Source organism: Phoenix dactylifera, chromosome 3 (genome assembly GCF_009389715.1).
Source record: "Phoenix dactylifera cultivar Barhee BC4 chromosome 3, palm_55x_up_171113_PBpolish2nd_filt_p, whole genome shotgun sequence".
Classification (NCBI taxonomy): Eukaryota; Viridiplantae; Streptophyta; class Magnoliopsida; order Arecales; family Arecaceae; genus Phoenix; species Phoenix dactylifera.
This window is the reverse complement of record NC_052394.1, coordinates 11,004,683-11,029,429: the sequence shown is the minus strand read 5'-3', so window position 1 is coordinate 11,029,429 and position 24,747 is coordinate 11,004,683. Positions and strand designations below refer to the sequence as shown.

The window sequence follows — 24,747 nt, the reverse complement described above, 5'->3', positions numbered from 1 at the left end:
TTGCTAGAATTCATTGAGGTATTTATGTTCTAGTGCTGTAGCCGGTGCGATGCTTGATGCTTGAATTTAACCCGATATTGCATTTGGATGGGTTCAATAAAGATTGCGACTTTGATGTGAATGGGAAATTACGAGTAGAATTCCTGCATTCTTGGTCCTGGATTGGCTTGGATATCTAGGTAGGTCCAACAATATGTTGACTTAGAGTTCGGTTTGCATTGGGGGTTGGACAAGTGTCAATTCAAGCAGCAGCATTCTTCAAGGCCTTGTTCGCTATTATTTTACCAGAAGGATTTGATGTGGAGTGCCAAATATCCTTTGGCTACCCAAGGATATGAGCGTAGATCAAACTGAATCAACACACGTACACACATCCTTTCCTAACACTATATATAGAAGAATATTAATTTCCCAATATTTATTTAACACTTTCAATGTGACGAAGCTCATGTTCAGAAAACCTCCTTCTCTTAGACAATGACAGTTTCTTGAATACTCATCATTATGTAAATGTACAGTGTAATTTTAAACCATGGTCAAAGGAAATTAAGAATGGGTGAACGAGGGTCCTAGCTAGATCCAACCCAGACATTCGGTGGGACCATCAGTCAGGCCTCCAAAAGATTGAAATAATTAAAATACCTGACAAAATTACAGAGATAATCAAACTTAATATGAAAGTAATTATAATTAATGGTCATTTCCTTCACTCAGCTTATAGGCGAAAACAACATGTGCATGCAGTTGGGCGAAGACTACAAAATCCAGATAAGTTAATAATTAACAGAAGCAGTTTTGAATGTAATAATTAGTCCTTCCATATCTGGACCATTGAATGTAATAATTCGGTTAACTGATATTTACAAACATTGAATGAGAATAAAAAGTTGGGCAAGTTGATTTCTGCAAAATTGTTTGTCCTGAGACTAACATTGCTCAAAGATTCAATATAAACAACAATGAGAATAATTACAATAACAATACTATATAAATCAAAGAATGCCTATATCCACCGTCTATCAACGTAGGTATGCACTTCATGCCCAAGAAGAGTAGGAAAGAAAGAAGAAAACCCAACCCAACCGCTAATGCTGGAAGATCACTGGCCTCTTCCTCAGCTTCAACAGCGCCTCCATAGCCTCCTCCTTCTGAGTCGTGGGCTCTTCTTCTTCTTCATCACCTATTTCTTCTTGGCCATAATTTAGCATTGCAAATCAGAGCTCGCCCTCCTGTCGGCCTCTCTTGACATGAAACCCCCATATATCAAGAACGTGACCGATCTTGACTTTGTTGTCCTTTACGAGCTTATTGTATTCACCCATGAAGCGGTAGTAGCGGGTGCCAAGCTTCTTAAGAATCATATGGTACTCGCGTGCCAGGGGGTTGAGCACGGTGACTGGCAACCCGATCTTGGGGTTCTTCATTGCGGCCACTCCTCATTGGTTAACATCCCCATTAGTGGTGATGACTCCACGACTCTCCCCTTTAGTTGCAGCTGGTTCTACTCCTTATCAATGTCGCTGTGGAAGAGATTCTTCTCGAACAGAGAGACTGGGCGGTCGATGCCCCACCGCAGCAAGGTTGCAAGCAAACCCCAGCACAGTGTTGCACCGGTGGCAGCAACCTTCTTGTATGGTCGGTTCTTGATGTCAACGATGCCCAACTTCTTTCTTGTTTCCTCTTTGACATCGAGCTGCCATCTCTCCTTCTTGGTCGGCTTTGGATAGCTTTCCTCCTCGCAAGAAAGCGATGATCTTCTCTTTTTGCATGACCAGTTCTTGATGTCGACGATGCCCGGCTTCTTTTTTGTCTCCTCTTTGACATCGAGCTGCCATCTCTCCTTCTTCTTGGTCGGCTTTGGATGGCTTTCCTACTCGCATGAAAGCGATGACCTTCTCTTTTTGCATGGCCAGTTCTTGATATCGACGATGACCGGCTTCTTTCTTGTCTCCTCTTTGACATCGATCTGCCATCTCTCCTTCTTCTTGGTCGGCTCTGGATGGCTTTCCTCCTCACAAGAAAGCGATGACCTTCTCTTTTTATATGGCCAGTTCTTGACATCTACGATGCCTAGCTGCTTTCTTGTCTCGTCTTCGACATCGAGCTGCTATCTTGCCTTCTTTTTGGTCGGCTCTAGCAGGCTTTCCTCATCATGAGAAAGCGGTAACTTTCTCTAGATTATTTTTATAATTTGATATAATTTTAGTTGGTATGTGTTTTGCATGTGTCACGCAACTAGCAAACTATATAAAGGTGACAGTTTTCAATCCTAGCTTGAATCCGGCTCCTACTATGAGGAGAAACCAAGCTGCATTCTTAACTGATGCAGATATTTCCACCCATCTGCTTTAATTAGCCCATGCGTCACGTAAGTACATGAGCATAATGGTTGTTGCCATGGCCACGAGCATCATTGTGCTTCGTTTCATTTATTAGCAAATCACTACCTGTTGCTGTTACATGTGTTGAACAATTATTTCGAACATCATTAATAATGGCCACAATGGCCTCAAAATTTTTAATGTTAATAATAACTACTATAATGACATCATAATATTTATTTTCTTCATTGGGTCTTTATATTAACTTTCTTTCTCCAACTAGTTCTATAGTAGGAAGTGAACATTCCTTTCTCGTTAATTAAAGTAGACCTTTTATTCTCAACGAAAAAGAAAACTAGAGTTTGAACACATAAGCGCATGAGATGTGATTCAAGTGCACCTATTAGTAGCTATTGGGGGGAAAAATGGACCACCCCACAAATACAATTAAAGCACCCAAATCCGACAGCAAGGCCGAGCTCATCCGAGCCGAGCTCAGAAGGCCGAGCTCATGCAGGCCGAGCCAAGCTCAGAAGGTCGAGCTCGTCATCCACATGCTGCAGCCACGACCTGCAGTAGTCTCATCCAGGCCGAGCTCATGCAGGCCGAGCCGAGCTCAGAAGGCCGAGATCAGAAAGCTGCCGAGCTCAGAAGGCCGAGCACAGAAGGCCGAGCTCATGCAGGCCGAGCCGAGCTCAGAAGGCCGAGCTCGTTATCCACATGCTGCAGCCACGACCTGCAGCAGTCTCTTCCAGGTCGAGCTCATGCAGGCTGAGCCGAGCTCAGAAGGCCGAGCACAGCAGACCGAGCCCAAAAGGCAGAGCTCGTCGTCCACATGCTGCAGCCATGCCCTACAGTAGCCTCGCCGCACCATGCTTTACTTACCGGCCACGCCACGATATATCAACCAGGGACCATACCCTGCTACGACTGTCAACGCCTCACCATTCCCAAGAATGGACTGCACTGCGCGCTACAAGCAAGCTCTGGCTGCACGCCATCTCCTCCCATGATGGGAACGGGCCATCCACGGCAACTCATTACTTCCACGGTCCACGCCCACATCGAATCGTGACGATAACCCCTTAATTCGCCCAGTCACATCACTGGTAATCCTGGCACTCCCCGTATAAAAGGGGAGCTTCTCCCTCTAAAAAGGGGCTTCTTCCTCTAAGGAAGAGCTTCGGAATTTTACATACAGTCCATCTCCTTCTCCAAAATTAAGCCCCCCCTGAAAACCCCTCCTCTGAAAAAGGGGTTGGAAAAACTCGGCAACTCTTGAGATATTCTTCTCTCCCTCCACATATTTGCCCCCTCTGACTTAAGCATCGGAGGGCCGGCGCCGGAAACCCTGGCCACCGGCTTCTTGCAGGTCTCCCGGAGAATGCCGCCCGCCGACGGACCACCTTCTCCTGCCGTTACAGCACTAGAGCTCCTCCTTCTCAGCCGACGGCCGCCCCCGGGTCCAATTTCCAGCAACAGTTGGCGCTAGAGGAAGGGACCGAGTTGCGGCTATGAAACTAAGGAGCAGAGGAGCCTTTAATGCCTCTAGGCATCATGCTCCAAGTTCCGAACGCTCAGTCCAGAATTCACCACCAAGATCTTCGGTAAATCAAGTTCCACAAGTCCAACCTGAGCACTTCGACGCGCTGGTGCAGCAAGTCCAAGCGCTAGCCATTGCAGCCCAAAGCCTGCAACAAGTGGAGGCCCCTCCTGTGCCGCCTCCACGGGTTCATGTTAAGCAGAGGAAGAAACTTTCTCCCGAGCCATCTTGAATCAGGCATGGCTCCCGCTGCAACGACGTATGTGGGGGCAACCAGTGAGAAGTAGTAGCCCAAGTCTCACGTCAATGAGTTGGAGGGAAAGAGAAATAAAAGCTGAGGTCTGGAGAAGGAGAGTTATGGAGCTTTAAAATGGGATTGTAAGCCTCTGTGGCAAAAGGTACAGCCCCATTAAATTCCATTGCCCTTCAAACTCTTCTGTCTTCCGGCAGACCGGCAGCAAGAAACCAGCATGTACTCCCTCCTCACGGGTGTAAGTCCTCAGGACGGCGCCCGCGACGTTGCTCTCCTTCAGAGCGTCGCCATCACCGAAGCCCCCGCCGAGCTCAGAAGGCCGAGCTCATGCAGGCCAAGCCGAGCTCAGAAGGCCGAGCTCGTTATCCACATGCTGCAGCAACGACCTGCAGCAGTCTCATCCAGGCCGAGCTCATGCAGGCCGAGCCGAGCTCAGAAGGCCGAGACCAGAAGGCTGCCGAGCTCATAAGCCCGAGCTCAGAAGCCCGAGCGCAGAACACCTCTCCTAGAAAATCGAGCCAAAGAAGGTCGGTGCTGAGCCAAGTCCTGAGGGACTTCGAAGCTCGAGAGCTATCAAAATATCTCCAAAAGGTACAGGACGCCACTTTGGCTTCAAATAATTTCAATATTTTATCTATTTTCAGGTCGGAGAATCTAAAAAAACGACCTATGGGTATCTCTATTTCCAACTCGGCAACTCTTGAGATATTCTTCTCTCCCTCCACATATTTGCCCCCTCTGACTTAAGCATCGGAGGGCCGGCGCCGGAAACCCTGGCCACCGGCTTCTTGCAGGTCTCCCGGAGAATGCCGCCCGCCGACGGACCACCTTCTCCTGCCGTTACAGCACTAGAGCTCCTCCTTCTCAGCCGACGGCCGCCCCCGGGTCCAATTTCCAGCAACAGTTGGCGCTAGAGGAAGGGACCGAGTTGCGGCTATGAAACTAAGGAGCAGAGGAGCCTTTAATGCCTCTCGGCATCATGCTCCAAGTTCCGAATGCTCAGTCCAGAATTCACCACCAAGATCTCCGGTAAATCAAGTTCCACAAGTCCAACCTGAGCACTTCGACGCGCTGGTGCAGCAAGTCCAAGCGCTAGCCATTGCAGCCCAAAGCCTGCAACAAGTGGAGGCCCCTCCTGTGCCGCCTCCACGGGTTCATGTTAAGCAGAGGAAGAAACTTTCTCCCGAGCCATCTTGAATCAGGCATGGCTCCCGCTGCAACGACGTATGTGGGGGCAACCAGTGAGAAGTAGTAGCCCAAGTCTCACGTCAATGAGTTGGAGGGAAAGAGAAATAAAAGCTGAGGTCTGGAGAAGGAGAGTTATGGAGCTTTAAAATGGGATTGTAAGCCTCTGTGGCAAAAGGTACAGCTCCATTAAATTCCATTGCCCTTCAAACTCTTCTGTCTTCCGGCAGCAAGAAACCAGCATGTACTCCCTCCTCACGGGTGTAAGTCCTCAGGACGGCGCCCGCGACGTTGCTCTCCTTCAGAGCGTCGCCATCACCGAAGCCCCCGCCGAGCTCAGAAGGCCGAGCTCATGCAGGCCGAGCCGAGCTCAGAAGGTCGAGCTCGTTATCCACATGCTGCAGCAACGACCTGCAGCAGTCTCATCCAGGCCGAGCTCATGCAGGCCGAGCCGAGCTCAGAAGGCCGAGACCAGAAGGCTGCCGAGCTCATAAGCCCGAGCTCAGAAGCCCGAGCGCAGAACACCTCTCCTAGAAAATCGAGCCAAAGAAGGTCGGTGCTGAGCCAAGTCCTGAGGGACTTCGAAGCTCGAGAGCTATCAAAATATCTCCAAAAGGTACAGGACGCCACTTTGGCTTCAAATAATTTCAATATTTTATCTATTTTCAGGTCGGAGAATCCAAAAAAACGACCTACGGGTATCTCTATTTCCAACGTCGTCCCGCTCCGAATAAGGGCGCACGATCGCCAACGAACGAAGTCCATCTCCTGCATGTGTCTCCAATGATGCCCCGACCAAGTTCGGATGCCCCAGCTGAGCCTGGAACGCCCCGCCGCGTCGATATCGAGCTTGGTCTCGATCTCTCTCAAATACCTCAACTAAAGTCGGGATGCTCCGTGAGTCGACAGTAGAGTCCCAAACTCCCTCGACCTCGGGAAGCGCGCAGGTCGATAGTGCGTTCCCATACCCCTCGACCTTGCGCACGATCCCTCGACTAAGGTCGGGATGCCCCGTGAGTCGACAGTAGAGTCCCAAACTCCCTCGACCTCGGGAAGCGTCACCAGGTCGACAGCGAGCCCGAGCTCCCTCGACCTCGTGCTCGATCCCTCGACTAAGGTCGGGATGCCCCGTGAGTCGTAGTAGAGTCCCAAACTCCCTCGACCTCGGAAAGCATCGCAAGTCGATAGTGCGTTCTCAGACCCCTCGACCTTGCGCACGATCCCTCGACTAAGATCGGGATGCCCCGTGAGTCGATAGTAGAGTCCCAAACTCCCTCGACCTCGGAAAGCGTCGCAGGTCGATAGTGCGTTTCCAGACCCCTCGACCTTGCGCACGATCCCCCGACAAAGGTCGGGATGCCCCGTGAGTCGACAGTAGAGTCCCAAACTCCCTCGACCTCGGGAAGCATTACCGGGTCGACAGCGAGCCCCAGTTTCCTCGACCTCGTGCTCGATACCTTGACTCAGATCGGGATGCCCCGTGCGTCGACCGTAGAGTCCCGAACTCTCTCGACCTCGGGAAGACAAGAACGGGGTAGTACCTACGCGGACCCCCAAGGTATTCAACGACATTCGACGACATTTCGACGACATTCAACGCCATTCGACGCCTCCTACGACGACATGCCCCGATCTGAGTGGGGGCACCCTGCTGAGTCGACCACAAGCCAAAGAAGGCTGCCGAGTCGACCTGAAGCACTTAACTCCAACTGCATGAGAGGTACACCCTACTTGGCACGCACATCTCCATATATATTTGGCTATATTACAGGATGATCGACGACTGGACTACTTCCTTCGCCCGAGCCAAAAAACGGCTCGAACTCGGAAGTCGGAGGATAGTGTTGGGGGAAAAAATGGACCACCCTACAAATACAATTAAAGCACCCAAATCCGACAGCAAGGCCGAGCTCATCCAGGCCGAGCTCATGCAGGCCGAGCCGAGCTTAGAAGGCCGAGCTCGTCATCTACATGCTGCAGCCACGACCTGCAGCGGTCTCATCCAGGCCGAGCTCATGCAGGCCAGGCCGAGCTCATGCAGGCCGAGCTCAGAAGGCTGCCGAGCTGAGAAGGCCGAGCTCATGCAGGTCGAGCCGAACTCAGAAGGTCGAGCTCGTCATCCACATGCTGCAGCCACGACCTGCAGCAGTCTCATCCAGGCCGAGCTCATGCAGGTTGCCGAGCTCAGAAGGCTGCCGAGCTCAGAAGGCCGAGCACAGCAGGCCGAGCCCAGACGGCCGGGCTCGTCGTCCACATGCTGCGGCTATGCCCTGCAGTAGCCTCGCCGCACCATGCTTTACTTGCCGGCCACGCCACGACATATCAACCAGGGACCATACCCTGCTATGACTGTCAACACCTCACCATTTCCAAGAATGGACTGCATTGCGCGCCACAAGCAAGCTCTGGCTGCACGCCATCTCCTCCCATGATGGGAACGGGCCATCCACGGCAACTCATTACTTCCACGCCCACATCGAATCGTGATGGTAACCCATTAATTCGTCGAGTCACATCACAGATAACCCTGGCACTCCCTCTATAAAAGGGGAGCTTCTCCCTCTAAAAAGGGGCTTCTTCCTCCTAAGAAAGAGCTTCGGACTTTTACATACAGTCCATCTCCTTCTCCAAAATTAAGCCCCCCTCTGAAAACCCCTCCTCTGGGAAAAGGGTTGGAAAAACTCGGCAACTCTTGAGATATTTTTCTCTCCCTCCACATATTTGCCCCCTCTGACTTAAGCATCGGAGGGTCGGCGCCGGAAACCCCGGCCACCGGCTTCTTGCAGGTCTTCCGGAGAACGCCGCTCGCCGACGGACCGCCTCCTCCTGCCGTTACAGCACCGGAGCTCCTCCTTCTCAGCCGACGGCCGCCCTCGGGTCCAATTTCCAGCAACAGTAGCTATGCTTTTCTAATTCAAAATTCTCCATTCAAATAGAGGCACAATCTTGGAAAAATATGGATACACGTGCACCTATTATTAGTAGCAATAATTATTTGTTTTAATCCAAAGTATCCGTTCAAACAAAAAAAATGATATTGAAAAAAATAAGTGTAATATGTGCGAACAATTTCTTTCTATTAGTAGCATGCCAATCTTGAAAAATCTGATTTTTGTAATGTACATTATCTACTAAGCTTTTGAGAGTCAAGAATTTTAAATTAGGAGGCTCCTGATTTCAAGATCCGACTTTTTTGGAGTAGCATATCATTATTTGTCTTTTAGTTCATTCTATGATCAGAAGATAGAGGTTATTATTTGTGACATGCAACATTTTTCTTAATTTTTGAAAATCATGATTCATATAGCATTAATCAGGGTTGGAGTTTCTTGGGGTTTCAGTCTCTCTTTTTAGCTAATTAATTGGTACATAAAAGAATTGAGCAAACAATTCTAATTTCGATTGGATGCTAACCTACATAAGGTATGCATGGTTATAATCAGTCATTTGAACATGCTAAGTTACTGGAAAATCGAAGAACACATGAAATGAAACATTTGTACAAATAGACAATCACTTACCTTTTTTCAGAGATATTTTTCATGTTGGATCATCACATAAGAAGTCCAGTAGTAGTTTTGACAATTTTAAGGACCCCCACTTCCTTATAGAAAGTGCGTCGGTTTTTAATAAATCTTTTTCTCTTCTCAACCCATTGTAGAAGATTCAAACACCCCTGGGTTAAGTATTTTCTTTTCTCCTTTTTCTTTTCCAGTTTACATGTACTTGGTGTACTGAAGTATACAGATAACTGAAATGATTCCCATAAGAAATATTTGACATAGTCCAACCTAACCAGGATTCCGTTTTCAATGAGGAAAATATACACCGTAATCAGTTATGTTTCTCTCCAGCCTATACATCCAAGTCCAAAAAAATTGAAAGGTGGAAAAAGTAGACATAGAAAATAATGAACAAGACTTTTTCCGACTTTTTCCCTCTACATACACTAAATAGGCTTCCCGGCCATCGAAGGGCTATCGTGTAATATCCTAATATAACAAGGGAATATTATAAAATAAATCTTTCAAATTTCAATGAAATCTGTGGCTCTCACAATTTTTTCATTGAATTTGAGAATTATCTATTCTGCGAGGGTCTTGACGAGCGAGACTGTTTCTTCCGTTTTGAATGGCCAACTGGAGCGGGCTCCACCAAGGGACCAGACCAAGTCGAGACAGAGGATTTCTGGTAGGGAAACACTGTGCTAAATGAAGCCTCTGTAGGATCAAAGACAGGATCCATGTGATGCGAAGAACCCAAGGGAAATCCGAGTGCCCCATCCTGATGCGGTGGAGGAAATTTTTCGCTCTTGCTCTTTGCATTTGCATGTGTGATTAGCCTCCTTCTCTGTTAGTACAGAAAAGATCAACTTTAGTTCCATGTTTTGACAGTATTACATACACTATTTCTGCATACATTATCTCAATGTTGCAACCACGCATTCAGATATAGTAATATGAACACAAATAGTCTGGGCAGTAGGTATCATCAAATCTGTCAAATGCTACAATTCTCTTCAGTTCCAGGAAGTTGATACCTTCGAAAGCTAATGCTTAGTTGCCATCAAGATTTCCCAAGAAGGGAGATGGGCAAATTTAGATTGGATGGTAGTGAAAATAGCAGAATACCAAGGCAAAAATCGTTGGCCATTTGCAGTAGAGACTTGATACGCAAGACAAAAGTAACCAACCAACATAGTCGCTGCAGCAAACATTTTTCTTAAAAAAAAAAAAAAACCAAGAGAAAGTTGCCAACCATCTATGCAAATCAATGCGATTAGAGTCACTGAACGGTCAAAAATTGTGGCTGAACCAAAAAGTCTACAACTTTAAAAAGGCAATTGTATAGGAAGCTGGGCAAAAAACCACCGTGTATATTTCAAAAGTAATCTGAACAGCTGAAGTCTTGTAACTAGTCCAACCAAGACAGTACCGGCAAGGTCCTATTGTTGTGCATTTTGTTCATTTTTTAAAAAAACTCACAAATAAAAGAAATCAAGTGATAATTGTATCTCCTGGGATAAATTGAAAATGTATTTGCAAACCTTTTCCAAGGGGAAAGCAGGTCTACAACATCTAGCAAATAACATTGTCAGGTTCTACAAATAAACACCTGTCACTTTTGAAGAATATACATCAGCCACAATATTTTCTTTGTTTGTTTATCTATTATTGCAATCAACTAACCGTCCATTTGTTACAAAGGCCTAGTTAAGGGGGAATTTTTCATTTAAGCAACCATTAAAATCTCCACAAAAAGTTTGCAAACAATTCCAACTAAATTTTATATAGCAGACTTATTTTATTGCTCATATTTCTACTACAAATATATCAATAAATGTTACATATATATATATATATGTATGTATGTATGTATGTATATATATGTTTTGTGCGCGTGTGTGGACTACACTCCTCTCCAGAGAAGAGGGTATCTACACCTCTTGGGTTAAAAGTCAATAACTAGATATCCAAATCGAAGATCCATACCACTGATCATGATTCATACCATTAGAAATTCCTAGACACCAAAAATTATGCGTTTAGTGGTCTCTAACCTATGCATCAAATAGGTGCATGGATATACAATTAAAATGATATGAGATCATATTTTATTATGATCAAAGCATTAACTCCATACATATTTTAACATATTTAGATCATGACCAATATAGTGGATTCTTAATATAAAAGATCTATCATATACTTTAGCATACTAGTACAATGAAAACTGTCCATTTTGTGTCTACTTTGCATAAATTAAGATCGCTAAAACACGTAATTACTGGTTTCTAGACATCTTAGTGGTATACATCGTGATCAACAGTGTGATCTTTGATTTGAGTGCTTGATTATTGATTTTGGACTTGAGAGAAGTAGAGACTCTATTCTTCCAAAAGGAGAATAGTCCATCTCTATCTACATATAAATATATGCCTACATACTTATGTACATACATATATACTAAGTCGATTATCCCAAAAACTTGTGGCTTACTAAATAATAGAATAACCAAAAGGGAAAAATAAGTTGAGGGGCAACAGTTAATCTGACATACATCAAGGTTTGCTTGTAGTTCAGCATTCGCCTCAGGAGCTGGAACTGCCCTAGCAACACGATCACGCGTCCTTGTCTTCTTCGTTCCATCACCATTGGCTCTTCCACCACCAGCAGCTCTTAACCTACATTCATATACTCTGACTTAACAGCACCTTATGCACTTTTTATAATCAAACACAAGAACATGCGGTATTCAAGATACGTAGTCACAAAAAATCTTCGCATTGGAAATGAATCCGACATAAATTATTTCCAAATTAATTATGTCACTACTTAAGACTATTGTCAATATGTCTTATGATTGATAGATATAAAAAAAATGGACTTATAAGAACCAAATAAAAAGAATATGGATGACATTGGATGAAACCATATAGTTAATTAATTTAGTTATAACCATTTTGAATTTATTGCTAAAAAATTAGAACAACATAATATTTATTCACTAGGTACATGTCAATCTCAAAGAAGTCAATACACAATATTATATAAAAACATCAATATCACATCTTAGAGCATACCATTAAAATGGTGAAAAGAAAAATCATTTTAAAAAAATATTTCTGTAAGTCAAATATTTATAGTTTTATATCCTCATCCCTCTGCTATAAAAACCCTAAAAGACACGCAAATAATCTAATGTTCATCTGAAATTTAACAATCCAATGGTTGGGGAAAGAAAGGAAGCTAAATTGGCTTTAGTGGTTTGAATATGAAAAAATTAGGTCAGATGATGGTGTGCTTGACATTCTTCTTGTCCACTATCGTGGTGCCACCAAAAAAGTTAACAAAGTCATTTAATGACATGGTTGATTATGTCTTTTTTTTTTTTAAAAAAATAAAACTCTTATCTAAATGCCAAGGTAACTTTTTATGCAAATTTACAAATCAAATATAAAAGAACATGGGAAATCAATTAAAATAAATATTTGCTGAAGTTGTCATCATCACCAAATATCAAAGGTAGCTTTGAGGACAACCTGTGGGAGTATGGGATATGTGATTGACCACCAAGATCATGAATTAAATTGCAGCATTAACAAGATTTTGCTGATGCTAGCAATGTCATCGTAATCTGAAATTATCTAGAGCAAGAAAACTTCCATTCCTTCTGTTCATGGTTTTGCAATGCCTGTCTCGCAATTACCTACTCCTAGGTAGTTAAATTCACTAAGTTGAAGTACGTCCATGGTTGACAACAACTATTAGTACAGTTGGTTGGCACCTCACCCCTGAAGGCTTGACCTTCAAGAAAAAGAAAAAAATTCTGCATCCATGGCTGGATGCAATTGATGGGAAGTCCAAGGATGTCAAGGAAATTAAGCTAGAAAGTAAGCTAAATCACATTGAAGAGCTTCTCCTCATGTCAACTTTCAGCAGGATTGCCTGGCAGTCTTAAGATTTTGCTGTACTTTCCCAATCATGAATTTTGCCTTCCTGTTACTCCTCATTATGAAATAATATCGCTCATTGAACAATGTAATGCTTGATCTGAAGAACAAAGATTACTCTATTCACAAGAATTTGAGAGAAGCAAATTATGTTATCTATAGATGCTCCGAAAACGATATTACTATAAACTTCATTAAGGCCAAGATATCATAAATTGGCATGCTTATCATAAATCTAACTGCCCTGAGACCTTTTTCTCTTTTCTTTTTTCTTTTTTGAGAATAAACTTTGGGAAGACCCAATCACCTAAGACAAATTCGCTACTATTCATCACACGTATCCAGCTTTAGGTATATAGCTTTTCATAATTTCTAGAAATGTATCCATAACTTGTTACTTTATATGTCAATAAATGAGTGGTCACTGACTCCTAATCAGGTAACTGCAATGCAAGCTTTAAACAACTTAGATTAGCCCTCTTTATAAAACCATAATGTCATTTAGTTATCTTTTTTGGCTAACAAACACAGATGCTGGTCCTAAGCTTGGACAAAAAGGTAGAGGCCATGTTTGGCATTTCTATAGGTGGTAGAGCTTTTGCCTAAAAAGCTTCAGTCAGTAAAGCTTTCGCTAGTGGAGCTTTTAATAAAAAGCTATTTGCTATTTGGTAACAATATTTCTAAAGTACTTTTAAACTTTAACATTTGTTTGGTAGCCAAACTAAAAAAGTATTTTGATATCAAGAAATAATAATAAAATACATCGCATAATATTTTTAATTTCTATATTTATTATAAAGTATAACAATATATTAATAATGTTAGTATATTATAATAATAATAATACTATTAAATTATACTAATATGATATTATTATATTAATATAATATTATAACTATATTATATTATGATTATTATTTGTACTATACTATAATATTATTATAAAGTATTGTTAAATTATAAATTATTTTTTATGTTCTAATTTAAATAATATACTTATTTTTTATAGCTGATTACCAAGTAACAAAAATATCATAATAGCAAATTGGGTAGTTCTTGACTCTAATAGCAACATAAATACTTGATTTTGTTTATCTAGATACAATAAATTATTCATATATCCACAATCATAATAGCAACATAAATATTTACCGGTATTTCTCAATGTTCATGTTACAAAGGCGGCAATTGGGTCGGGTCGAACTAGATACAGGTTGGGTCGGATTCAAGATAGGTTAAAAATCTATCAAACTGAACCTGACTTGTTTATTCAATGTGTCAAAAATATCAAATTGAACCTGACCATTTTGTCAAACAGCTAATCCAAGCTGACTTACAAGAGAATCAAGTTAAACATGTTAAGCATTGCCGCCCCTAGTTACAAGCATAATATCCTAAATAAACAAGTCAATGATCCATAAGAAGAGTCGCAACACAATCATACACAAAATCTATCTCATAGTTATTCAATGTTTGACTTTGTTCTGTCTCCTTTCCTTCTATGGTTTGTCTAAACAATCAAAAGAGAGTGGATCCCCCTCCTCCTCATCAGAAGGTTAAACTGAAAATCCTTAATTATATGATTATGGGAGTAACAACTCACCGACTTAAATGAACATAGAAATAAAAAGTATTTTAAATTAAATTTTCAGAATATTTTGTTGCCGAGACTTAAACCTAGGTCTCTCCATTGAGCTTTTGCTCAAAAAACAGCCTCCCAACGCATCTCAAGTAGACTTTTAACCAAAAGCTCCAAATTGGAGCTGTAACCTCACTGCATTTGCCCTTCCTCTCTCACTCTCCCTCCCCCTCCCACTCTCCTTTCCTTCTCTCTAGCCATCCTGCCAGATTCTACTGGATCCAGCAGGATTCTCCGAAACAGACCTTAAATGGGATGCTTTGAATGCTCTAGGGAAGATTAAATAGCAAAGATTTCTCAATAAAAGTTTTTAAAACATGAATTAAAGAATGTAACAAGTCAATGATCAAAAACCTTCTAGCTTCTTCATCCCTTCGTTTAGCATCAATCTCTTTGCTTGGAGGGTATTTTGGCAGACTTGATGGTTCACATGCATAAGGCTTAGTTGTGAAGAACTGCAACATTAAAAATTATTCAGGTCATAGCGGCAATCTTATAGAATGCTGTTGGTGGTTGAATATGAAAAATTTATACAAGCATGATTTCTGAAGACAGAAAGCAGATAGAAAACAACTAACTTTTCAGTACAACAGAAACAAAAAAATTAGGCAATATTAGTTTTTTCTCCAGCTCCTAAATATCACTTGATGTATGTACAGAGCATACAATATAAATGCATGACTACAAAAATGATAGCAGCTATAAACCAAAATCCACGATCCTTCTGCCGTACATTGTTTCAGTACCAGACTACACAAGACGCTGCAGTCAGCTGAAGTGGTGAAAGTATGATTTAAAACTAGAATCAAGAAGGGAAACATGAGCAAATCTACCCATAGCATAATAAAGTAGCATCTATGCAAGCAAAATGCCGTATTGTATTCTTGTACATAATCAAGTGGCCTTATTCACTAGGTAAGTGAACTTGTATGCTACCAAGGACTATCCAAAAATGGTAACCTTTTCATATCCCTCCTAAACTTCCATAACGTCTGCTAGGATCTTTGCCACCTTTGTAGACTTTCCACATGATTCCAAGATCTTCTTCTTTGTTAGGTAAAATAATACATTCTCATCTGAACATTCATGTGCTTAAAGCTAGCTTCATTACCTTTCATGACATATCCGACTAACATTTGTGCTTGTCTTAAGCATCTGCAACCTTGTCAACAGCCAACATATTTTGATCCACTCTACCCTACAATATGGTGAAAATGTTTTTCCTTCCACTGTCCTCATGTTCAAAGCATGTTTAATGTGCACCTGTTTTGCAATTATGACAGTTTTGCGCAACTGTGATTGTCTCTAAGTACTCTAACTTTGTTATCAGGAAACTAATTGCTAAGTGCACCCAATGTTTTGACATATGAGTTAAAAGGTGCTTAAGTCTTAAACATGCATTGTAGGGAACTTCTTTACCAAACTTAAGTCCAGTCTCCAGGCTCCTTTTGTTGAGGGGCTATATGCTTGAAGTAACTGTGATAGAAAAAATAACTGATGAATAATCTTAGCCTGTTTTACAACTCTGGCAGATTTCAGGGAACTGGTGAAGAGACTTCCATGGGAAGTTGTGATAGACGCACAGCTCCATCACCTCTCTCATTTTTTATATTAAAGGGGAAATATTTTTCTTACTTTCTCATGTCACTTACGTGTGAGTGATTAATAAATGTGAGCCACCTCCAATAAGTTTGCAGTATATATGAAAAAGAGGTTTTTCTCAGTTTCTCTTAGTGTCTATTGCTTGATCAAATAATAGTTACAGTTTATGACTAACATGATGGTATTGTTGAACTTGATGAATACCACTTGACGATACTTTACCTATTCTATTTTTCCCAATGTGACACGAAACAAGTTCAAACTCCAAACCTACTTATTGAACTACAAACAGACAAAACATGTATATACATAATATATGAAAAAAATGGGGCATATATCCATTGCATATTGGTGCAGAATACATCAACCCCTGTCCAATATAATTTGGAAACTTGCTGCGAACTGGTTCATGTAGTAGCACCTACATATGCATCATATATCATAAATTTACTTCCACATCTTCTGAACATAAGAAGATAGAAGGCAGAAGTGCTAAATATATTTAAAGGTGGTCTCATCTGAAATGATTAATAACCTCAAGTTTGAACGATGGAGATCTCATAACATTGCAATTCCCATGTTGCTAAGAAGTACCAGCATGCCATTCTTCTGTAAATGCACTAGACATTCATCCAGTCATTTAACACAATTTGATTCCCATGTTGCTAAGAAGTACCAGTTCTTCATTCTTGTCTAAATGCATTCAACAATATTCAGGCATTTAGTTATAAAACATTTTTTCAGAACATTGCTTAAAGAGTGACAGTTTAATGAATATTAAAGAGTCACCACAAGTAACCCAAGAGTATGATGCAATGATTCATCAAAATGTCATCTAAATAAGTTCGAGTCATGAATTTAGGGAAGCGCAAGGTTCAAAGCTTCCCTTGTAATGACAGGTTCCACAAAATTGTGGGAAAAGACAATGATGGTTTAGTTATATAATTATTCTTATATCTCCTTATATTGCTTCTTTTCTTTCTCCTTTTATCTTCTCTCCTGTCTGTTTATTTCTTCTCCTAAAATGGGTGGCCCAGTGCATGAGGCTCCCGCCTTGCGGGGTCTAGGGAGGGTTCGATGTATGCGGGCCTTACCCACATGTGGAAAGGCTTTTTTTTTTTTCCCAACCTGTGATCTCCAGGATACAATGGAGCAACCTTACCATAGTGCCAAGGTTCACCCTCTTCCTTATTTCTTCTTCTCTGCTTTATTTATCTTATATCTCTAAAAGCTTTCCCTTCTTGATAATCTCCTATCATTACTCCTGTGTTCATGTTTTTTTAATTTCTTCTCTTGAAAAGAATCTTTATTCTATCTCACTTAAATCCACTTAAATCCAATAAATCCTTATCTCAACTCTCATACCATTTTATAACATTCAAAGTTTCAAGCATAGTCAAAATACTTGAAGGCACTCATAGAGCCCTATCATGTCCACTTCCTCTCCCCATCCCCTCCCATCTTTACATACTAATCTCCTTTTAAAGGGCCTTTCTTCTTGTCATCCTCATCTCCAAATCAAAAAAAAGGATGCCCTCTTTTAATGTACACAATGGAGGACTAAACTCTAAGAATGACAAGAGAGGTTGTACCGAAGGACACAATACATGCTTCTGCGCAGAGTTGAATCTGTCCAAATATAGTATTCAAATAAACCACCTAAGTTTGGAAGACAGTCCTTATCAGATTAGAGTGGCCACAAGTGAGGAGCAGCCATTGCTGCAAAACTTGAAGCTTACACATTTAATTCTTCTAGCTGCACTCCAGGGATGGTTATCATCAAAGACCACTTAACTTCGGCACTTAATAGCAATACAGACCTTCAATCTGATAAAGAAAATTATGTGAAAAAAAAAGAAAAGAATTTTCCTCTCCCAGGAACAACTATGATATCAGAGAATATGAAATCATTTCAAAAGTAAAAAAGGGAAAACTTAGAACAAGAAGAATCTGGGTCTATTATTATCTGAAGTTCTGAACACTTTTGTCAGGAGTAGCAACAAAGTTCACAAAATGTCCAAAAGAATAACCTCCAAAACAATCGTATTTTGACAATCATGATCATATAACAAGTTAGCATATAACCATCAAAAAACATAAATATGTAATTATGGCAGACAAGTCAATGGAACACTTTAACCATGGAAAAAAGTAGTGGATCACCAACAAACTTCTAGACACTTAGTGCACAAATCATTTTGTACTTGGAAGCAAATGGAACTTTTTTGAAGCTAAGGGAGTCTGGAAAACCCACCCAAAAAGCAATTGGAATTTGTTAAGCCTGATATACATTGTTGACCCATTGCTCATCAGCTTCAGCTTTTGGGTTCAATTAGTTAAAGTATACTTAACATGGTATTAGTGGAACACTTTAACAAAGGAAAAAAGTGGTGGATCACCAACAAACTTCTAGACACTTGGTGCATGAATCGTTTGGTACTTGGAAGCAAATGGAACTTTTTTGAAGCTAAGGGAGTCTGGAAAACCCACCCAAAAAGCAATTGGAATTTGTTAAGCATGATATACATTGTTGACCCATTGCTCATCAGCTTAAACTTTTGGGTTCAATTAGTTAGTATACTTAACATGATATTAGAGCTCGGATTTGCTGGAGATCATAAGTTTGAACCACTTCATTTCAATTATTTATTTAATTATTGTCAGTTATCTGTAATCCTAATTCTTGTCTATCCTTGACTTAGCCATTATCCTTCCGTGCAGGGTATGGGCCACATGTGAGAGGGGCTGCTAAGCTTGATATGCCTTGCCGACCAATTCCCAATCAGCTTAAACTTTTGGGGTCAATTGGTTATTTAACAGCAAATTTAGTCCCAATGCTTAAATTGAAGTGTTCTTTTGAGAAATTTATGAAGACTAAGCTACATCTCGAAACTTTAAGACCACAGTCAAGGGGCTTTGTTCTGGTCTGCCATGCCATGCCGTGTCGTGTCTCAAAAGCTTAAACATTCTAAATGTTTTTTTTTCTTTGAGATGGAATTCAAGTCATGCATTCTTTCAGAAACTAGATATGAAACATTTCACTAATAAACCAATTAATCATCCTTTGATAATTAAGCATAAGAGCTGATTATACCAAAGGACAAAAACATTCTTTCAGAAACTAGATACGAAACATTTCACTATAATTATTCATATAATAACAATGATAATAACAATGATAACAACAATAACAATAAGAATAATAGTAGTAATAACAACAACCATGGGAATACTAATAATACTAATACTAATAATAATTATAATAATAACAGTAACAATAACAAAGTTTTAAATAACATTAGAATGGGACAACACAAATGGTACTGTATCATTCCGACAGGTTTTCTACATCAATACACAATGTGTTAGTATGAGATGCAATTTCATACCATGTTGGTACCCGGTACCATACTGTTCCGGCAAAAAAAAAAAAAAAAAACCAATATGAGATCTGATACCAGCATCTGAAACCTTGTAGTCGTACTACTAATAATAATAAAGTATCCTGTGCATGATACATTCTGAAAGAAAAGCTTTTAACACATGCTTTCATCCAAGGAAAAACAAATTGCTATGCCATTTGCAATACCACAAAAGGTAATAGTAAACATCAAGGCGTAGGAAACTTACTTCACTCCTTAAAGCAGCAGAGGCAGTTAGACGCTCAGCCGGGTCAAGGGCAAGAAGAGTTTCAATTAAAGGCAATGATAATGGAGGAAAATCTTTAAATGTCTCTGCTATGCGCCGTTTATATGGTTGTTGGGGCTTAAATATTGTAGCATGTGGTAACTTTGATTTTTTCCAGTATTCTTCTGAAGGAGAACCACACAGTTTAAAAATCTTATGCAGTTGCTCCACCTAGAATAGGTAAACATGATTACTATTACACAGTGGCAATAAAGTATAACCAATATTCAGTTATGCATTGGTGGTGCACAAAAATATAGCAAGGAACTTCGTAACAGTTATCTGCAGTAAAAATGTCATGTTTCCTTGCCAAAATTAAAGGCAGTTCTTCGAGGAAGAAAGTTATTAAAAAAACATTTTTAATAAGTTTATGTAAGTGGAAATGGAATCGAGATACATTAGCACTTAAGAACATGTACATTCCTATTAGATAACTCAGACAAACAACAAAATCATCATTCATATTCTTGGCGGCCAGTGGATTTACTAGAGATATGCCCTCTTTCAGATATGAATCTATCTGATTCGGATGGGATGTACTTGCTAGGTAATGCAAACAATTTGAAGTTGGATCATACATGATTGAGAGACACGAATGTCTTGGCATTTATATTTACAAGGAAGCTGTTTGAGGGCAAAACTCCACATCATAGTGAAATAACTGAATTAAGAAGTCAGAGACTAAAGTTAGCCCTGTTGTAATAGTGACGTGTTTCATGTTTGTCGTTTCACCTTTTCTTTCGACAAGTTTTCAACTTTTTTTTATGATTTTCTTTGTCTTATACTTTCAAAATAAAGGATTTCACATCTTATAACAAAATATATCAACACAATTGTTGTCAAGAAGAAGCAAAAGACAGTCCATGTGGTATCATCCTTGATTCCACTGCCCATAAGGACAAAAGATAACGTGAACATTAGACCCAAGTTTTCTACTATAATTGCTGAGAGTTTCAGACTTTCAGTAATAGCAAAACAATTTGCACTGCCGGTGAATATTTCATTCGTTGGTCAAAAAAGATCAATCAAATAAGATGAAGAGGAAATCAGATCTTATATTAAATTTTCTGCATATTGTTACACCAGCTCCAACTCCTCCTTTCAACAACCCTAAATGACTTATAATTAGTCTACTTTATTAAGTAAACTAAACCAATCATGGCTTAATAGAAACTTAAGACTAAGAAGATATAAAGGGCATTAATGTCTCTAGTCCAGTCCTACCCCTTTCAAGCCACAAAAAAATGGTCAAAGCAAGCTCTCTCAGGCACCTAAGACATCCAAAAGCTGCATTTCATCATCACCCACCAAAATCATGAATAATTTAGCTGACTTCAAAATTTCAATTTATTATAGGTCTATGCAAAAACACTCAAAAAATCAACTTAAATTTCAAATAAAGTCTTATGTTCAGCCTGATATTAGAAACCACTAAAAAATCAAGAAGAACAAGCTTAGAACTTGATGATATGAATACCCAATCACCCTCCTTCCAGTCCATGGACCCTATTCTCCACTCAGATTGCACCAAGCATCAAATCCTGAAGTAGAAAATTTGACATAAAAAGTATCCTATTGCCAAGAAAGAAATCAAAAACACGATCAACCCCAAACACATGAGGTTAATGATACTTAGAAGTTAAAAAACATGAATCAGGCAGACGAAGGAAAAGGAAAGAGAAATGCCCTAGAAATTGAACTTTTTAATATAATTAGAGACTTAAAGATTAAAACTAAGATAGGATCCTCTCCACTTCGTGTATCCATCAATTCCCACCACATAAAATTCCCTATCCATTTAAATAATACACTGGTGAGTAGCTGAACAGATGGTTCTCCTGTCAAGTTAACTCCATGTCAATCATTGATAATCAAATATTATGATCCAACTGTCAGAAGGTCCCCGGAAGGACTGGATGGAAATATGAACTGGCAAAAATCCAAACTCATTAAGATATGCCTTATATTTCCATAGTTGTATATGATGCTGTTTTCCTTGGCATGGAAAAATGAAACTGTATTTCTGAAAAGAACATAAATATAAGTAATTAAACAAATACACAAAATAAATTTAGAAAGAGTTTCCTGTCCTGTTCTATCTGATCTTAATTTTATTAAAGATCATGGAATCCACAATTAAGGCAAGGCAATTTGGAAAAGCCAAAACTTCCCATGACCACATAGGTTCTACCTTGAACATCATATTGACAAGATAAAAGAAGAGTATGAAATAAATTTTGTTGGTTGATGGGAAGAAGAAAAAGACTAAATGGATAAACATTCCTGCTTTAAGATAGCTGTTAATGTGCTTGTGAAAGAGAAAGAAAGAGAAGGATTAAAATAGCACATTGGATAACATAAGCAATGAAAAAAGTAGTTTTGTAACATAAGTAAAATCTTACTTAAGAATACACACATTAAATATTAAAATAAAATAATACAAGCTACAAGAGTGAAACGAGAAAGCACAGAATATTTGATGCTAGATGAGGCACCTTATCATTTATTTGAATAAACAATTATTTGCATGGAAGTTTCTTCAAATTTGCTGAATGATGAAGTCATAGAGCATAATCAAGACACAAGATCTATCCACTTGAAAAACATAATTATCTCAACCGACTGCAAAATTATGACATTAATATATTGTATCCAATCCTGGACGAAGAATCTTTCTCATCCATTTGAATAAAAAATGATTAATAAAATAAGCAAATTGTAATCAAGACATGAACATCATCACATCAAATAACAAAAATATCTCTCATGCTATTGACAGGGTGCAGAAATGGATGTTAGTGCTTAGTATTGATAAAAGATGAGATACCTCGGTCCTCCCAGGCATAATAGGCTTCCCAGCCAACAACTCTGCTAGAATGCAGCCTGCACTCCAGAGATCCACCCCCACGCCATAATCAGTAGCACCCAGGAGAAGCTCAGGTGGCCGATACCAAAGTGTGACCACCCGGCTCGTCATGGGCTGCTTATGGTTCGGATCAAAGAATGAAGCCAACCCAAAATCTGCAATCTTGAGTATTCCAGAATTATCAAGCAAGAGATTTGATCCCTTGATGTCACGGTGCAGCACACCCCGATTGTGACAGTGCTCCAGCCCTGACAGCAGCTGATGCATGTAGCACTTCACCTGATCAAAATAGAACTTTAATGTAAATTTAAGATGCAAAAAGTAGCAACCTTTTCTATAAAGTAACAACTGGGAATATAAAAATGATCAAACCTGAGGCTCTGTGAATTTGATTTCAGGGCTGGCAGCAAGACCGGCAAGATCATGCTCCATGTACTCAAAAACTAGATACAAACTACATGACATCCTGGAAGTAACCAATCCGTCCAACTTCACAACATTGGGATGATCCAATCTCCTCAGAATGTTGATTTCTCTGGCCATAAATTTCACACTCTCCGGCTCCAAATTATCGAACCGGACCTTCTTCAAAGCAACAATTTTGCCCGTCAACATATCCCTAGCTTTATAGACGTTACTGTAAGTCCCTTGCCCAATCTGAGAAACGCATCAAAATGCTAACTTTAGATAAAATCCAAAAAGAGAAACTGCTAAATTAAAGAGAAAAAGGGATTAAAAGCAAGAGAATTGCCTTATCCAGCTTTTCGAAGCTATTGGCCCGGCGAGGGGTCCACCCCCGGATGGCCTCCCCAGCGACGGCTGAGAGCCAAGCCGGCCACCCAGCGGCGACCTGCTCGCCGTGGACGCCCTTGGGCGGGTTGCTCAACCGCGGGTCCATCCTCAGGCGCCGCCTATCCCTCCTCTGAGGTTTCTCCGCCCCTACGCCCCCGCCATCCGGCTTGACCTCCCTCTCCTCCTCCTTCTCCTCCGCCCGATCCGCGTCGTGCACGTCGACTCCAGTCTCGATCTTAGGCAGCGACGCCTGGGCTTTCCGGACAGATGCGACCGCCGGGGGTTCGTGGTGATGGTTGTGCTGGTGATGTTGCTGGTGGTTGAGCTCCTTCTCCCTCCGCCGTGAGGGAGGCGGGGCCGCCTCTTTTCCAAGCACGCAGCCCATCTCACCTCATCGCCTCCTCCGCCTCCACCGCCGGCGCCGCCGTCCGTAAACCCTAGTAGAACTCACTCCCCCCACCGCGCCACCCCAAGTAGCCCGCGATCCTGCGGAACACAGTACCGTGTGGGGATTGAGGAACCCTAGATTTCGAGCAAAATCCCTCTCTTTCCTTGGCTTGTAATCATTTTGGGAGGAGTTCCCGCGATTGGCGCAGGGAATTGGGAGACGAAAAGGTGGTCAAGTATGATGGGGAAAAAACGGGAAAAGAGAGAAGAGGAGAGAGAAAAGAAAGAAGGCAGCGGTAACTTGCTCCGGCGGAGGGCCGGTCGGAGCTCTGACTCTTGGGGTCGAGAAAGTGGGAAAACGAGCGATCGGGTCAAAGGAGGCTTTAGGTTAGCCCGTACGACTCTACACGGCCCAAATAGGTTGCCTAAGTAGATTCCCCATTCAACGTGGCACAAGGACATTGGGAAGTGCACATTGTGTATGTGTTTGGGGTACTATTTGGGCTGCGTGAAGCGTTTTACAGGGGCTGATTTGGGATTTGGGACTTGGGACTTGGGAGTCGAGAATCGGGTGTTGGTGATTCACATGGGACGTGGTTGCTTGGCGACGTGGAGGGGCAGAGAACTAGAGTGGAGACAGCAGATGGGTTTCGGTTTTTTTTAATTCTGGGTCATTGGTTTGTTTAATTCTGGGCGGGGGAGAGAGGACGACAGCGTACTAGAACCGTCTTCCAAGTGCTTGACGCTTGGATGGAGGAGATTAGAATGTGCAGGACTCGAAGCCGAGTGGATTTGGCATCTGCTGGCCGGAATATACTTCCATACCGAACGCCTCCTCCTCCTCCTCCTCCTCCTCCTCCTCCTCCTTCTTCTTCTTCTTCTTCTTCTTCTTCTTCTTCTTTCTTTTTTTTTTTTCTGCCAGGACGAGTACGAATATACTCAATAAAAACAAAAAATAGGATATTTTGCAGTATCAAAAACAACTCCTCATCTCCAACCCACACGTTAAATATATGCGG

The 24,747-nt window shown here is 41.2% G+C and overlaps 1 protein-coding gene across 1 annotated transcript; it reads right to left on the bottom strand.

Annotated features, from left to right (window-relative positions):
- Window positions 1–9,044: 9,044 nt before the first annotated feature.
- On the bottom strand, window positions 9,045–24,117 carry LOC103710755 (probable serine/threonine-protein kinase At1g54610). Its single transcript, XM_008796634.4, has 7 exons — window positions 23,301–24,117; window positions 22,922–23,206; window positions 22,511–22,828; window positions 19,627–19,854; window positions 14,749–14,849; window positions 11,363–11,486; window positions 9,045–9,652 (listed from the first exon to the last, which is right to left on the bottom strand). Exons 1-7 carry the CDS (start codon window positions 23,724–23,726, stop codon window positions 9,383–9,385), a joined length of 1,752 nt encoding a protein of 583 aa, XP_008794856.1. The 5' UTR covers window positions 23,727–24,117; the 3' UTR covers window positions 9,045–9,382.
- Window positions 24,118–24,747: the final 630 nt, after the last annotated feature.

Excerpts from the sequence above, each read along its gene's own strand:
- LOC103710755 (XM_008796634.4), bottom strand. The coding sequence starts at position 23,726 with ATGGGCTGCGTGCTTGGAAAAGAGGCGGCCCCGCCTCCCTCACGGCGG. Across the intron at positions 23,207-23,300 it reads GCTTCGAAAAGCTGGATAAG|ATTGGGCAAGGGACTTACAG; the intron begins GCAATTCTCTTG and ends TGCGTTTCTCAG. Across the intron at positions 22,829-22,921 it reads TCAAATTCACAGAGCCTCAG|GTGAAGTGCTACATGCATCA; the intron begins GTTTGATCATTT and ends TATTTTGATCAG.